General features: G+C 39.8%; 1 protein-coding gene across 3 annotated transcripts in view; it reads right to left on the bottom strand.

Annotated features, from left to right (window-relative positions):
• The window catches only part of nwd2 (NACHT and WD repeat domain containing 2), a 144,659-nt gene extending 133,279 nt beyond the window's left edge, over positions 1-11,380 (bottom strand). For 2 of the 3 annotated variants that reach the window (XM_061961108.1, XM_061961111.1), the window contains exons 1-2: positions 11,210-11,380; positions 10,572-10,743 (exon numbers count right to left, since the gene is read on the bottom strand). In XM_061961108.1, coding sequence (XP_061817092.1) covers positions 10,572-10,743; positions 11,210-11,224 — 187 coding nt within the window. In that variant the 5' untranslated portion in view covers positions 11,225-11,380. Of the gene's footprint in view, positions 1-10,571; positions 10,744-10,987 lie in introns of all 3 variants that reach the window. The other variant, XM_061961110.2, reaches the window with a different exon arrangement.
• Between the last annotated feature and the right edge of the window lie 3,972 nt (positions 11,381-15,352).

Below are 15,352 nucleotides of genomic sequence, written 5' to 3'. Positions count from 1 at the left end.
CTATCTCTCCCGGCTGGCCTGGGAACGCCTCGGGATCCCCCGGGAGGAGCTGGACGAAGTGGCTGGGGAGAGGGAAGTCTGGGCTTCCCTGCTTAAGCTGCTGCCCCCGCGACCCGACCTCGGATAAGCGGAAGAAGATGGATGGATGGATGGACTTAACTGCAATAAGAAACATGTTTAATGTATCCTAAGATTTTTTGTTACAATAAAACCAATAATGCACATTTTTTGTGGTCCCCTTTATTTAGAAAAGTACCAAAATAATTGTAGTACCGGTACCAAAATATTGGTATCGTTACAACACTACTACCAACAAAATCAATGTCCACTCCCAGTGAGATGTCGACCCATAGGATGGTTGTATCTTGCAGAACAAGTTTAGATGATGAATTCCGCATAATTCACTCCTCAGTAGGAATGTCAATCGAAGACCCAGTGTTTCGATTCCTTGGAATCATTTACCAGTTTTGTCAACAATTTCCTTTGATACCAGTGGGCGCGCGTGAAGTCCACTCACACGGTGCGAAAGCTGGAGAGTTATTCACCAGACACGGTGACAACATGGCGACTTGCAATACGTGCACAGTGGAAATTTAATCAAAGAGAAGTGAGTCTCCACCAGCAGCAACAGCGGCCATGTCCTGCAGATTACTAGCTAACTAAGACTGCCTGTCATGTTAGCACGTCATTGTAAAAGCTGCTATTATTAACTGTTAACAAAAAAAATAATACTCATCAAGCAAATCGTAAAGAAACGGCATCTGACTGGCAGGCTGCACGCTTCCTCCCCGTATTAGAAATTGTTCTCCACAGTGGAGACACCGTAATTAATCACGAAAATCTCATATCCTTTCTGGGGAAAAAAAAAAAACCCCAGCTTTGCTCATTTTTCTGCAAAATAATGGTTAATGTTTATAGCTGATGGTTGCAGAATTGCACAATGTAGTTTTATTGGACATGATTTGCTGACATAGTTTTACTTTTAAGTGGTCAGCTCATATATTCTTTTGAAAATAATTACTTTGGAAAATTCAAATAAAAAGATTTGTAAAAATCTAAAATAATAGTAATAACAGTAATCACTTTATGTAATATGTTGCTTACTTCTACAGTAGACTATTAGTTATATTATTATATTATAGTTAGTTTTTCTTTTTTCTGGGTAACCGCTTGACCCTGGCACCCCATGGAGGTTGTCGGACTCACTGTTGAGTTTTTAATCAACTCGTGTGTTATCTTTTTATCCAAATGAGGATTCATAAGAGAACCGATAAAGAATAAAAAATGGAATCAGAATCGTAAAAATCTTAACATTTCGCATTCCTACTCCTCAGGTAAAAAAAATAAAATGCTGGGATAAGACGAGCATCTCGCCACGTCTTCCAAGTTGACTTTAAAAAGTGCTCGGTTTATGACCACAACCTATTACTATACAGGTAACTCAGAGGGTAAACCAAATGCAGCAGCAGCTCCGCAGCTAACTTACTTCTCGTTAGCAGAGTGTCTCTTCGAGATAAGCGCAGTTTTACTTAAAGTAGTTCCTCGGCGTTAGCTCTTACAATAACAATGTCACTATAGGTTGGTTAAAATGCAGGTCACAACGCGTAAATGGAGCATTGTTGGTGGTTTTTGGATGTTTTTTTTAATATATTTTTATAGGAGGAATAGATGGCTACCCACAACCTGCCTCATTAGCTGCCTTTTTACACTATTTTGAACACATTTAAAAGAGAAAGACAATGTATGTTCTTGTCTCACATTGTGATTGATGGGCAACATTCCCCCCCAAAAAAGAGAAGGGTCTGGATCAGAGGTGTCAAAGTCGTTTTCACTGAGGGCCACATCACAGTTATGTTTGGCCCCAAAGGGCTGCTTCTAACAGTGTATACTATTATTACACAATTGTTTTATGCATTTTATTAGTAGATTTTTTTTAAACTAAAATGTAAAAAAAATATGTTAAGTTGCAATAATTTCCCCTCAAAATTTAGTGTATATTACTGTAAATGGAAAAACAGTACTGCTGTTTTTATGGTAATTTTTATTTATTTATTTTAAGCAGTTTTTTTGTTATTTTTCAGATTACCACATCAAGTATCGTCTCTCGAGCTTCACTTCCATTTAAGACATGCTTCACTTGTGTTGTCGTCACCCCCCTGGGCACATCTTTGAGGGGACGCGACATACACCGTACTTTTTGGACTATAAGGCGCACCTAAAATCCTTTAATTTTCTCAAAACCCGACAGTGCGCCTTATAAACCGGTGCGCCTAATGTACAAAATCATTTTGGTTGTGCTTACTGACTTCAAAGCTATTTTGTTAAAAAAAAGCTACATGGTGAAATGATAAGTGTGACCAGTAGATGGCAGTCAAACATAGGAGATACGTGTAGACTGCAATGTGACTCATGTATACAACAAGAACATTTTATATGTTCCACTGAAAATATAGAACATTACACACGGCGCTCAAAAATCTATAAACATTTTTTATACGACTTTGGTAAGCTATGAAGCCACACCACTTGATGGATTGTACTGTGCTTCAACATACAGTATTACCGTATTTTTGGAGTATAAGTCGCTCCGGAGTATAAGTCGCACCGGCCGAAAATGCATAATAAACAAAGAAAAAAAACATATAAGTCGCATTTTTTGGGGAAATGTATTTGATAAACCCAACATCAAGAATAGACATTTGAAAGGCAATTTAAAATAAATAAAGAATAATGAACAACAAGCTGAATAAGAGTACGTTATATGACGCATAAATAACCAACTGAGAACGTGCCTGGTATGTTAACGTAACATATTATGGTAATAGTCATTCAAATAACTATAACATATAGAACATGCTATACGTTTACCAAACAATCTGTCACTCCTAATCGCTAAATCCGATGAAATCTTATACGTCTAGTCTCGTACGTGAATGAGCTATATCATATTATTTGATATTTTACGGTAATGTGTTAATAATTTCAAACACAAGCCGCTCCTGAGTATAAGTCGCACCCCCAAACTATGAAAAATCTGCGACTTATAGTCCGCAAAATACGGTATTAGGCTGTGTGTATAAGGTAAGACATTATCTGGCGTTTTACTTCGCGATATTATTCAAAAGCAACTTTTCTTACCTTCTGGTACCTGCTGATCTGTATTTGGGATCTGCATAAATCCTGAAAATTTGCGCAGGTCCGCCTTTGTAGTCCGTGGCAACGCCGTAGTCGATAAGCTTCTTCTTTTTCTCTATCTTCTTGTTATGGGACATTCATCCTCCACTGTTGCCATTTCTAATAAAGTAGTGTAAAGTTCTTACTTACATCTGTCAGTAAACTTGCCATGAAAGCGCTAAAACAGTTATTAGAGAGTTCTGGTCGGACGATTTTTCACGGGACACATTTACGGCGTTGTTATTGCACTAGCGAGCCACGGATGAGGAGATGCTGCTTCGTTATTGATTTAAGTAAAGTCTGAATGTCATTAAAACAGTTAGCTCCATCTTTTGACACTTCTTCCACTCCCGTCCTTGCACGCTACACCGCTACAACAAAGATGACAGGGAGAAGACGCTGCCGAAGGTGAGCCAGTAAATAAGACCGCCCACAAAACGGGGCATCCTGAAGCGATTGTCAGAAAGCGGCTTGAAGATGATCTGTAAAACATAATCTATGCAACATTTTGACCAAAGAACCACCATTACATGTTATGTAGACCATAAGGAAGTGTTTTACATTTGGAAAAAAAACAAAAAAGACCCCTTTAATGCGCCCTTTAATCCGGTGCGCCTTGTGTATGAAAATAGACCTGATTAGACCCGCTCATCGGCAGTGCGCCTTATAATCAGGTGCACCTTATGGTCTGGAAAATACGGTACTTATCGGGAACACAACATAGTGGGGGCCACTTAGAGTGTCTATGGCCGCAGGATGCATATCGCCACCTAGTGCTGCGGAGGGGATCACCGTTTGGCCAAAAAACGGAATCACGCCAATTGCATATCGATGGAGACCAAAATTTTAACCTTGTATGCATGAGTGACCTTTGATATTTGGGGGAGGTCCACCGGATGGATGTACCCTAACATCAAAGCCCAGCAGTGTGTAGGATCACAGTGATACCAACACAAAGGCAGCGAGCAAATCAATGGCGTATGACCTGGAGGATGCTGAAAGCCGACCAGCCATACATAAATGCCAAATGTCTTGGGAGCAGGCTACCTGAACATCCGCAACGTTGAAGAAAAAGGGCACAACGGCTGCCCTATGTCTTGTAAAGGCGGCAGGGAAGCCCCCCTGCCCTGCTCCTCCTGCCTACATCTTGATTTCAATATGATGGAATAAGAACGTCGGACGTCAGGCTTCCCAACATCTGTGGTAGCAGATGTTGCTTGCAAAACCACATTAGGGATAATTTAGATGTCTTATTTTGGTATTAACTACATGCTCATGTATGCAATTTTAACATTAAAAGATATTAACCTTAACGCATGAGCATTTCGAAATAAATGCATTCCCTTTGTTCGAAATGATGAGATGTTCAGCCACAGGTGAAAGAGGTCCACTTTTACTGAGACCATTATACAGACCCAGAGGGTCTTCCTCACGACCCACAGTGCTCTTGTTCTGTGCCCAAGTCTGCTTATTTTATGTTTTCAAGCAGTGGTTCTCAAACGTTGTATCACCAAGTACCACTTCAGAAAAAACGTGGCTCTCCAAGTACCATTATAATGGCCAACATTAAAATACAGTGGCGTAGTAAGCCTAAGTATCATTTAAAACAAGGCAGTTTTTTTTTTTTAAAGAAGTATATTTAATATTTTTGGTCACTGTAATGTTACACACAGTTTGAACAGGAACACTGTGTTTGACAATAGGAAAATAAAACACTGTAGTGTCAAGTGATTCTTTGCCGTACCAGTAGAGAGAATCACTGTTTTAAGGCATCTTTAAAGGCAGGGTTGCCAAAAACAGAGAAAAACATATCAAAAAGCTGAAATGTTGGTACTAATAATATTAGTGTATTTTTCGGACTATAAGGCGCACTTAAAATCCTTTTATTTCCTCAAAAATCGACAGTGCGCCTTATAAACCGGTGCACCTAATGTACAGAATAATTCTGGTTGTGCTTACCAACAACAAAGCTATTTTATTTTGTACATGGTGTAATGATAAGTGTATCCAGTAGATGGCAGTCACACATAGGAGATACGTGTAGACTGCAAGATGAGGCCAGTAAACAACACCAAAACTTTAAATGTTCCATTGAGAATATAGAGCATTACACACGGCGCTCAAAAATCTGCCAAAAAGTTTGAGTACGACTTTGGTAAGCGTTGAAGCCGCACCGCTTGATGGATTGCGGGAGCATCACGGTTACCGTAGTCAGAGCTGTGCTTCAACATACGAGTGTGTATAATCATGTGTATAAGGACCGCAAAATGGCACCCATTAGCAGACATATTATCTGTCGTTTTGTCTTGCAATATTATGCAAAACCAACTTTTTTTACCTGCCTGCTGATCTGTATTTGGGATCTGTATAAATCCTGAAAATGTGCGCGCGTCTGCCATTGTAGACAATGGCAACACCATTGTCGATAAGCTTCATTTTTTTCCTCTATCGTCTTGTTATGGGACATTAATCCTCCGCTGTTGCCATTTCTAATATAAAGTAATGTAAAGTTCGAACTTATATCAGTCAATAGACTCACTATGAAAGCGTTAAAAACTACCGGTGTAGTGGGTTTACATTATTCACCCAAGGAACTTTAGCTATTAGAGAGTGCAAGTCGGACGTTTTTTCACGGGACACATTTCCGGCATTGTTGTTTCCGGATGAGGAGATGCTGCTGTGTTATTGATTTAAGTAAAGTCTGAATGTCATTAAAACAGTTACCGTAGCTCCATCTTTTGACACTTCTTCCACTCCCGTCCTTCCACGCTACACCGCTACAACAAAGATGACAGGGAGAAGACGCTGCCGAAGGTGAGCCAGTAAATAAGACCGCCCACAAAACGGCGCATCCAAAAGCGACTGTCAGAAAGCAACTTGAAAGAAAACAATCTATGCAACATTTTGACCAAAGAACCACCATTACATGTTATGTAGACCACAAGGAAATGTAAAAAAAAAAAAATCATAATATGACCACTTTAATGCGCCCTATATTTCGGTGCGCCTTTTGTATGAAAAGACCTGGCTAGACTCGCTCATCGGCAGTGCGCCTTATAATCCGGTGCGCCCTGAGGTCCGAAAAATACGGTAATATCAATACGATTTGTCATTAATAATGCAAAGACATGCATGCTGTAAATCGATTAAACTTTCAGAATAAACCTCAATAAACTGAGGTCTGAATAATTTCTAACCATATTTGGAACTAAGAGTCGTGCAAGGGCCGAGGTGTCCATAGTGCGGCATGGGGGGCATTTGTGTTTAATTTTGTATTGTGTGAATGCTCCAAAACATTCACACACATGGTTTTCTACACCAAAATTCGTCCATTTATTAAATTTCTTCTTCTCCAGATTTTGGCGCGCTCTACCTTTCACATTTTTCACCCGATCCAAACCGTTCCAACTTTAAACTGTTCAGCCTATTCGGGAATCGCGGGCTTTCCCTTGACAAATTCCAAAAATTCCCAATTAATTTAATTCGAAATGAATTGGCCATTTTTCAAACTTCCACCATTTCTACATTTTTCAACCGATTCAAACCATTCCACCTTCAACACATTCCACAATCCTGGAAATTTAAACTACCTTTTTTACAAGTTAAACACATTTCCAGGATTTTCCAGAATTGCTGGTTTTCCAAAGCAATTTGTCCATCCTTTTTTCTGGCGACAACTCCTTCCACATTTTTCAACGCATTTCAACCGCTCCACCGTCAAAACATTCCTCTTAATCAGGATAAAAAATTAAGTTATTTTTTTAACTAGAAAAATTCTCGATTTTCCTGAAATTCCAGGAATTGTGTAATACCATTTCTCAATTCAACATGTTACTACTTCAACATTTCTCGACCGAGTGGAAAAATTCCAACACCAACCATTTCAACTCATTCAGACCATTCAAGTTTTTTACCATTTAAAAAAAATAAAATCCACTTTTCAATGGAAATTCCCATTGATTTTAAATGGGACATTCTTCAAAGTTCCACAACTCCCACATTTTTTATCTGATTCAAACTGTTCCAACTTCAAAATATTCAGCCTGTTTGGGAAGTGTGTGCTCGACTTCACCAATTCTACATAAAAAATCCAGGATTTCAGTTCAACTTTTTTAGCATTGTAGCATTCACACGAAATTCCTTCAGGAAGTGCCTCATCTAGTTGGCTTTAACATATTTTTTAATTGGATATTTCCACCCTTTTTTCTGGCAACTACGCCTTCCACATTGTAACCGTTCCACCGTTAAAACAATCCTCTTAATCAGGACAAAAAACTAAATTGTTTTTTGAACAGGAAAAATGTCCATTTTTTCCGAAATTCCAGGAATTCCGTAATACCATTTCATAATTCAACATTTCTCGAACAATTTGAAAAATTCCAACACCAACCATTTCAACTCATTCAGACCATTGAAGTTTTTTTTTTATATACCATTTTCCCGAAATTCCAAAATATTTTGGAAATTCCCATTGATTTCAAATGGGACATTCTTCAAAGTTCCACAACTTCTACATTTTTCATCTGATTCAAACTGTTCCAACTTCAAATTATTCAGCCTGTTTGGGAATTCTGTGCTATACTTCAACTAATCTAAAAATCATTCCAGGATTTCAGTTAAACTTCAGCATTGGAGCGTTCACAGCAATTCCTTCAGGAATTGCCTCATTTTAAAATTGGATATTATAATTGTGTGAATGCTCCAAAGCATTCACACATATGGTTTTCTACACCAAAATACATCTATTTATTAAATTTATTCCACTTCTTCTCTAGATTTCGGCGCGCTCTACCTTCCACATTTTTCACCCGATTCGAACTGTTCCACCTTCAACACACTCCACCATCCTGGAAATTTAAACTACCTTTTTTCCAAATTCAAAAAAATTCCAGGATTTTCCAGAACTCCTGGCTTTCCAAAGCCTTATTTCCCCTCTTTTTTCTGGCAACTACTCCTTCCACATTTTTCAACGCATTTCAACCGTTCCACCGTCAAAACATTCCTCTTAATCAGGACAAAAAACAAGATTGTTTTTTGAACTGGAAAAGTTCCAGGTTTTCACGAAATAATGATAAATGATAAATGATAAATGGGTTGTACTTGTATAGCGCTTTTCTACCTTCAAGGTACTCAAAGCGCTTTGACACTACTTCCACATTTACCCATTCACACACACATTCACACACTGATGGAGGGAGCTGCCATGCAAGGCGCTAACCAGCACCCATCAGGAGCAAGGGTGAAGTGTCTTGCTCAGGACACAACGGACATGACGAGGTTGGTACTAGGTGAGGATTGAACCAGGGACCCTCGGGTCGCGCACGGCCATTCTTCCACTGCGCCACGCCGGCGACTACTCTTTCCACATTTTTCAACGCATTTCAACTGTTCCCCCGTCAAAACATTCCTCTTAATCAGGACAAAAAACAAAATAGTTTTTTGAACTGGAAATATTCCCCGGTTTTCCCGAAATTGCGTAATACCATTTCTCAATTCAACATGTTACTACTTCAACATTTCTCGACCGATTGGAAAAATTCCAACACCAACCATTTCAACTCATTCAGACCATTCAAGCTTTTTTTTACCATTTTCCCCAAAAAATTGATTGGCAACACTAAATTGGCCCTAGTGTGTGAATGTGAGTGTGAATGTTGTCTGTCTATCTGTGTTGGCCCTGCGATGAGGTGGCAACTTGTCCAGGGTGTACCCCGCCTTCCGCCCGAATGCAGCTGAGCTAGGCTCCAGCACCCCCCGCAACCCCGAAAGGGACAAGCGGTAGAAAACGGATGGATGGAATTTCGCTTTTCCATGGAAATTTCCATCGATTTTAAATGGGACATTTTTCAAAGTTCCACAACTCCCACATTTTTTTTTTATCTGATTCAAACTGTTCCAACTTCAAAATATTCAGCTTGTTTGGGAAGTGTGTGCTCGACTTCAGCAATTCTAAGTGAAGTGAGGTGAATTATATTTATATAGCCTTTTCCCTAGTGACTCAAAGCGCTGTACATAGTGAAACCCAGGGGCGTCACTAGCTTTTAAAGACAGGGGGGATTTTCCCCCAGGAGATGCACAGGATGCGAGCGAATGTTACGCACGAGCACAAAACTTCACAAACGGCTAACAAAGACCTAGAAATTATTAATTGTTATTATTATCATTTTTTTTAAATGCACGGGACGAAATGAAATGCTCACCGGGACGATGGCTTTTAACCATATATTTTCTTTTTCTTTTTATGTATTTATTCATTTTACATTTTATATTAAATGTCTTGGTTTTTCCTCCCTCTGAAAATCCTATTAAATGTTTAACAAGCCATCCTATAATAATAAAACAGCTATTAATGTAACAATACAATAAAACAAATATATTTAATTATGTTTTTTTCATTATTTTAACAATAGGCTTATATATATTACTTTATATAGATTCTACAAGAAACACAAAGCTTAAAAAATAAATGATTTACAATTGCACACACAAGGTTTTGTGCAGCTTCCACTCATTGTAAAGGAAGATAATGTGCTTCGTACACCTGCAGGACCGCAAGCAAGGTCGCAGAGAAAATGCGGGCTGGAATTTGAGTGATGTGGGCATTTTCTATATGAACAAGTGGAATGGATTGGATACCGACGCACGAAAGGGGCTCTCTACCTTACGCTACGAAGTGAGGGGAAACTGAGTGTGATTATTTATTTAAACTCATATTTGGGCCACTTTATAATGAATATGTCGGCATTTATTTGTAAAAAAAAAAAAAAAAAACACCAAATTATTTAGGGGGGCTTAAGAATATTTTAGGGGGGCTTGAGCCCCCCTAAAATAGGCCTAACAACGCCAATGGTGAAACCCAATATCTAAGTTACATTTAAACCAGTGTGGGTGGCACTTAAGTGTCTTGCCCAAGGACACAACAGCAGTGACTAGGATGGCGGAAGCGGGAATCGAACCTGGAACCCTCAAGTTGCTGGCACGGCCACTCTACCAACCGAGCTATAAAAAAAAAATAATCCAGGATTTCAGTTCAACTTTAGCATTGGAGCGTTCACACGCAATACTTTTTAAAAAATTATTATGAGGTAGCGACTTGTCCACGGTGTACCCCGCCTTCCGCCCGAATGCAGCTGAGATAGGCTCCCGCAACCCCCGCAACCCCAAAAGGGACAAGCGGTAGAATAATGGATGGATTATTTTTTTATAGGATATTATAATTAAACAATAAATCTACTGAAACAAGCAAACTGTGGTAGGGGGTGAAATGACGACCAAAAAGCTGATATGATGACACTAACTGATAATGATGATTAAAAATAGGCTTTGTGGGAAAAGGTTTCAAGGGGGATTCCCACGCACGGCAATAAAGAATGGCGACGGCCGCCCATGTGACCTACCGTCGGGGTTGGCACAGATGAAGACGCGGACGCTGCGACCACTGGGGACGTGGTGCGGCGGCAGGGCCGGGATGTTGCCGCTGATGGCCGCCCTGCGGAGCGCCGACTCCCGCGGGCAAGGCTGCCGGCTACCCACTCCCGACGGCCACATGGCGGGCGACTTCCAGCGTGGCTGCACACAAAACACTCAAAATATATCAATTTGAACAGACATTGTACTCCGGCGTGCAAAAGACACAAGTTATGGATGCAATGCAATAATGTGGCACATATCCATACGCGCAGCATGCATACCATTACTGGGCATACGCGTAATGTGTGCCTTCTGAGGCATTCGTGGATATTCACGACACAGAAAACCACACAAATACACACACAGACGACACAGAGGAGGCAAGCATCAGCCGTGTTCCCACCCAGGAGAGGACGTTTGTGAAGCCGAATAACCGCTAAGAGTGGGTTATTCCGCAGGGAGCAGGCGGAAAGTCGCCGCTTTCCCCAGAGTTGCTCTATCCGGCGAGGTTTGCTTCCAAAAGAGGCGAAAATCAGACGTAAAGTTGTCGGCTCAACTCTAGAAAAGAGCGGCGAGGCTCTGCGTCCAGGGAGGACAAGGGAACGGGACACTTCTTGGCGCTCACGTTCATTCGCTTCATTTCGCGGCTTCCGGGTTAGATCCGAGCGTCGAGGACGACAAAAACGCCCATCAGGCTCCCCGTGGCCAGGAGAGGTCGCCTGGGGGTGGGAGGACGGTCGCCGCTTGCCCGGGTGCTCCTCGCCTCATGCTGCCGCATCTGAGAGCCGACGGCGCTCTGACAGGCAGAGCCACTGTGAAGCTGCCCATAATGACAAGCGGAAAGGGTGAGCGTTTCAAAATAAAGCTCACGTGCCTTTGCAGAAAGCCCCTCCCAGGGGAGAGACCAAGGACTCGTATTCAGCATTTATTACTAGAGATGTCCGATAATATCGGCCTGCCGATATTATCGGCCGATAAATGCGTGAAAATTTAATATTGGAAATTATCGGTATTGGGTTTTTTTTTATCGGTATCGTTTTTGTTTGTTTGTTTGTTTTTTTATTTTGTTTTTTAATTAAATCAACATAAAAAAACACAAGATACACTTACAATTAGTGCACCAACCCAAAAAACCTTCCTCCCCCATTTACTCATTCACACTCATTCACACAAAAGGGTTGTTTCTTTCTGTTATTAATATTCTGGTTCTTACATTATATATCAATATATATCAATACAGTCTGCAAGGGATACAGTCCGTAAGCACACATGATTGTGCGTGCTGCTGGTCCACTAACCTTTAACAGTTAATTTGACTCATTTTCATTAATTACTAGTTTCAATGTAACTGTTTTTATATTGTCTTACTTTCTTTTTTATTCAAGAAAATGTTTTTAATTAATTTATCTTATTTTATTTTATTTATTTATTTTTAAAGTACCTAATCTTCCATACCTGGTTGTCCAAATTAGGCATAATAATGTGTTAATTCCACGACAGTATATATCGGTTGATATCGGTATCAGTTGATATCGGTATCAGTAATTAAAGAGTTGGACAATATCGGAATATCGGATATCGGCAAAAAGCCATTATCGGACATCCCTATATATTACATTTTGCACGTCTAAAAAAAGCCTTGTTTTATTCATATTACTTCATGCTCTTACTTTGAAAACTTCGATTTTCCGTCGAGCTTGACAAAAGGTGACAGCGCCAGCTTACTGGAAAATTGGGAATTCTCCCCCCACTCATTAAACATTAAAACTCACACCTAGCTTTCAGTTCAGTTCAGTTCAATTTTAGTTTATTTCGAACATGCATACGATAAATAAATAAATGGGTTGTACTTGTATAGCGCTTTTCTACCTTCAAGGTACTCAAAGCGCTTTGACACTACTTCCACATTTACCCATTCACACACACATGGAGGGAGCTGCCATGCAAGGCGCTAACCAGCACCCATCAGGAGCAAGGGTGAAGTGTCTTGCTCAGGACACAACGGACATGACGAGGTTGGTACTCGGTGGGGATTGAACCAGGGACACTCGGGTCGCGCACGGCCATTCTTCCACTGCGCCACGCCGTCCCTAATGCAATGCGTCACACAATTCCAGTTGTTTCATTAGAGCAGTGTTTTTCAACCTTTTTTGAGCCAAGGCACTTTTTTTTCATAAAAAAAATACGGAGGCACACCACCAGCAGGAAAGGTTAAAAAATGAAACTCCACCAGGTTGTTATTTTGAGTTTGTTGTTGTTTCCTGTGTGTCGTGCTTTAGTTCCTGTCTTGCGCTGTTATTTTGGTGACCCTTTGTGTTTTGTTGGTGTTCTCCAGTAGCAGCTGCACACCTTCCTTTGAGCGCTATTGCCCGCATCCGGTTTGTTTTCGCAATCAAAACTATTGAAGTTGTGCGTACGCTATCCTTCTATGTGGGGACATTGTTGATTGTCATGTCGTGTACGGATGTGCTTTGTGGACGCCGTCTTTGCTCCACACGCTGTAAGTTTTTGCTGTCGTCCAGCATTCTGTTTTTGTTTACTTTGTAGCCAGTTCAGTTTTACTTTTGTTTTACATAGCCATCCCTATGCTTCAGTGTCTTTTCCTAGCGGTACTTGCCTTTTGTTAATTTTTGGTTTAAGCGTTACATACCTTTTCACCTGCACGCTGTCTCCCGCTGTGCTCTGCATACTGGGATCACGACAAACCATCCTCGACGCGTTCCGACTTCTACAAAGCAATGCACTACCTACTGCCACCTACTGATATGGAGTATTACAAGATTACCCTGCCAAGGTCTACACAGCACAGGCACTAGACAACGGCATATTATTATGATTATTGATTTGCAAAAAATATTCTTTGAACCAAATAGGTGAAGTTGCATAATTTCCCACGGCACACCAGACAATATCTGTCTGTGTGCCGCGGCACAGTGGTTGAAAATCACTGCATTAGAGCACGTCCTAAAAGGAGTTGGAAGAAGCCGAGCTTATTTAATCCTACCCCTTTTCATACCATAGCAATTTAATCCAATTTCCTTGTTCTCTGTAACAGAACAGTGAACAAATAAATAATGAATAAATAACATACCACAGTAAGCATGCAAATATTAAATACATAAATAATATTTGTCTCAATAAAAAAGAAAAAAGGGTCCAAGATGTTCATCATAATTATTGTTTTGTGTACTTTGTGAACACTTGTAGTTTGAACAGTCTCTTAAACTGAATCATATTGGTGCTTTGTTTGATTTCTTTAGTTAATCCGATCCATAATTTAATTCCACATACAGTAGGCTGACCATATTCTGAAATCCCAAAAAGAGGACACATATATGCGTGCCAAGGCGGGCAGCACGCCAAGGCCGGGACTAGGTGAGCATTTGCCAATGATACTCGAACTTGCTTTATAAATAATATATTTATTTAAATAAAGCATATTTTCTCCTCTGTTGACAGCAGTGTTGGCGCTAGGAATCTTTAAAAATGGGGTCGCAAGTCATAAAAATGTACATTTTTGGGGTCCCACTTTTTTGTAAGCGTTTTGGAAAAAAAATTATGAACTTAAGCATTATCCTGTTATATCTCACATTCTATATTGTGTTTTGGAAAAAGGTTGTCATAAACGTTACTTAATTCATTAAAAAAAAGAAAAAAAATGGTATACATATGTAAATGTATTCAGTTATAAACATTCATTCACTTTCTTCTTTCCTTCATGGATCTAAACTTTACCGCTGCTGGTAGTTTTTTCTATGTTTTTATTTAATAAGTTGTAGGTGTATTTATTTCAGTATAAAAGTGTAAAAAGTGTTTTGCTTCGGTCATGAAATGATGATATTGGTGTGCCAGGGCATACATACATTTTATATTTAACACTTAAATCTCTGGAGTCTACATCAATTTCAGATCTATCCCTCATTTCAAAATGTTTTAGTTTTTTTTAAGTTGTTTTTTTGTTTTCCGCCCTTTTTTGTCAAACAAAACTATGTTTTTAATGGCAAAGACACAAAATATGCAACATCTTCCACCAAAAATATTTGTCAAAGTGGAATATTTGATGTGGCGTAATCGGAACCTTGCATAGGTCAATAATTCATAATAACATTGATTTTGATTCAATATTATGTTTTGAGCAATGACAGTTTGAAAGGAAAAAAAAGCAGCTTTGTTTTATTAGTCAACATTGCAACTTTTTCTAAATTACATTTCACCTTTAAGCTTTTTTTATGTCACTTTTGTTATGTTTTTGTTTATTTTAATAGTATTTTTAGAATGTGCCGTGGGCCTTTAAAACATTGGCTGTGGGTCGCAAATGGCCTCCGGGGCACACTTTTGACACCCCTGCTATAAATAATAAAAAATGTAAATCTAGAGCCTGGCGACGCATGCGCGTTTATCATAACGCACAGTCACCATCTCTGCTTCAGTAAACAATGATGGTGATGACGTCACTGTCAGCGATGCTAACTTGTCTCTCCACTCCCTCGCTCTCTCGCTCTCTCTGTCTCTGCCCCTCCCTCACGAATGCTGCTGCGTGCACACACCTTCACAATTTGTTTTGTTTTTAACCCCTTCTTAACTCTGAACGTACATTGAAAATACACACAACCCTAACTCAAAATGCTGGACATTTGAGGCATTTAAGAAACCCCGCCCGGACAGCCCCGCAAAAGAGGACATGTCCGGGGAAAAGAGGATGTATGGTCAGTCTGACATACAGATATACTAAGGTTTTAAGTGTTATACGAGCATACAAATGTTTTAA

Source organism: Nerophis lumbriciformis, linkage group LG05, assembly GCF_033978685.3.
Source record: "Nerophis lumbriciformis linkage group LG05, RoL_Nlum_v2.1, whole genome shotgun sequence".
NCBI classification, from domain to species: Eukaryota; Metazoa; Chordata; class Actinopteri; order Syngnathiformes; family Syngnathidae; genus Nerophis; species Nerophis lumbriciformis.
This window is presented reverse-complemented; position numbering and strand designations above follow the sequence as displayed.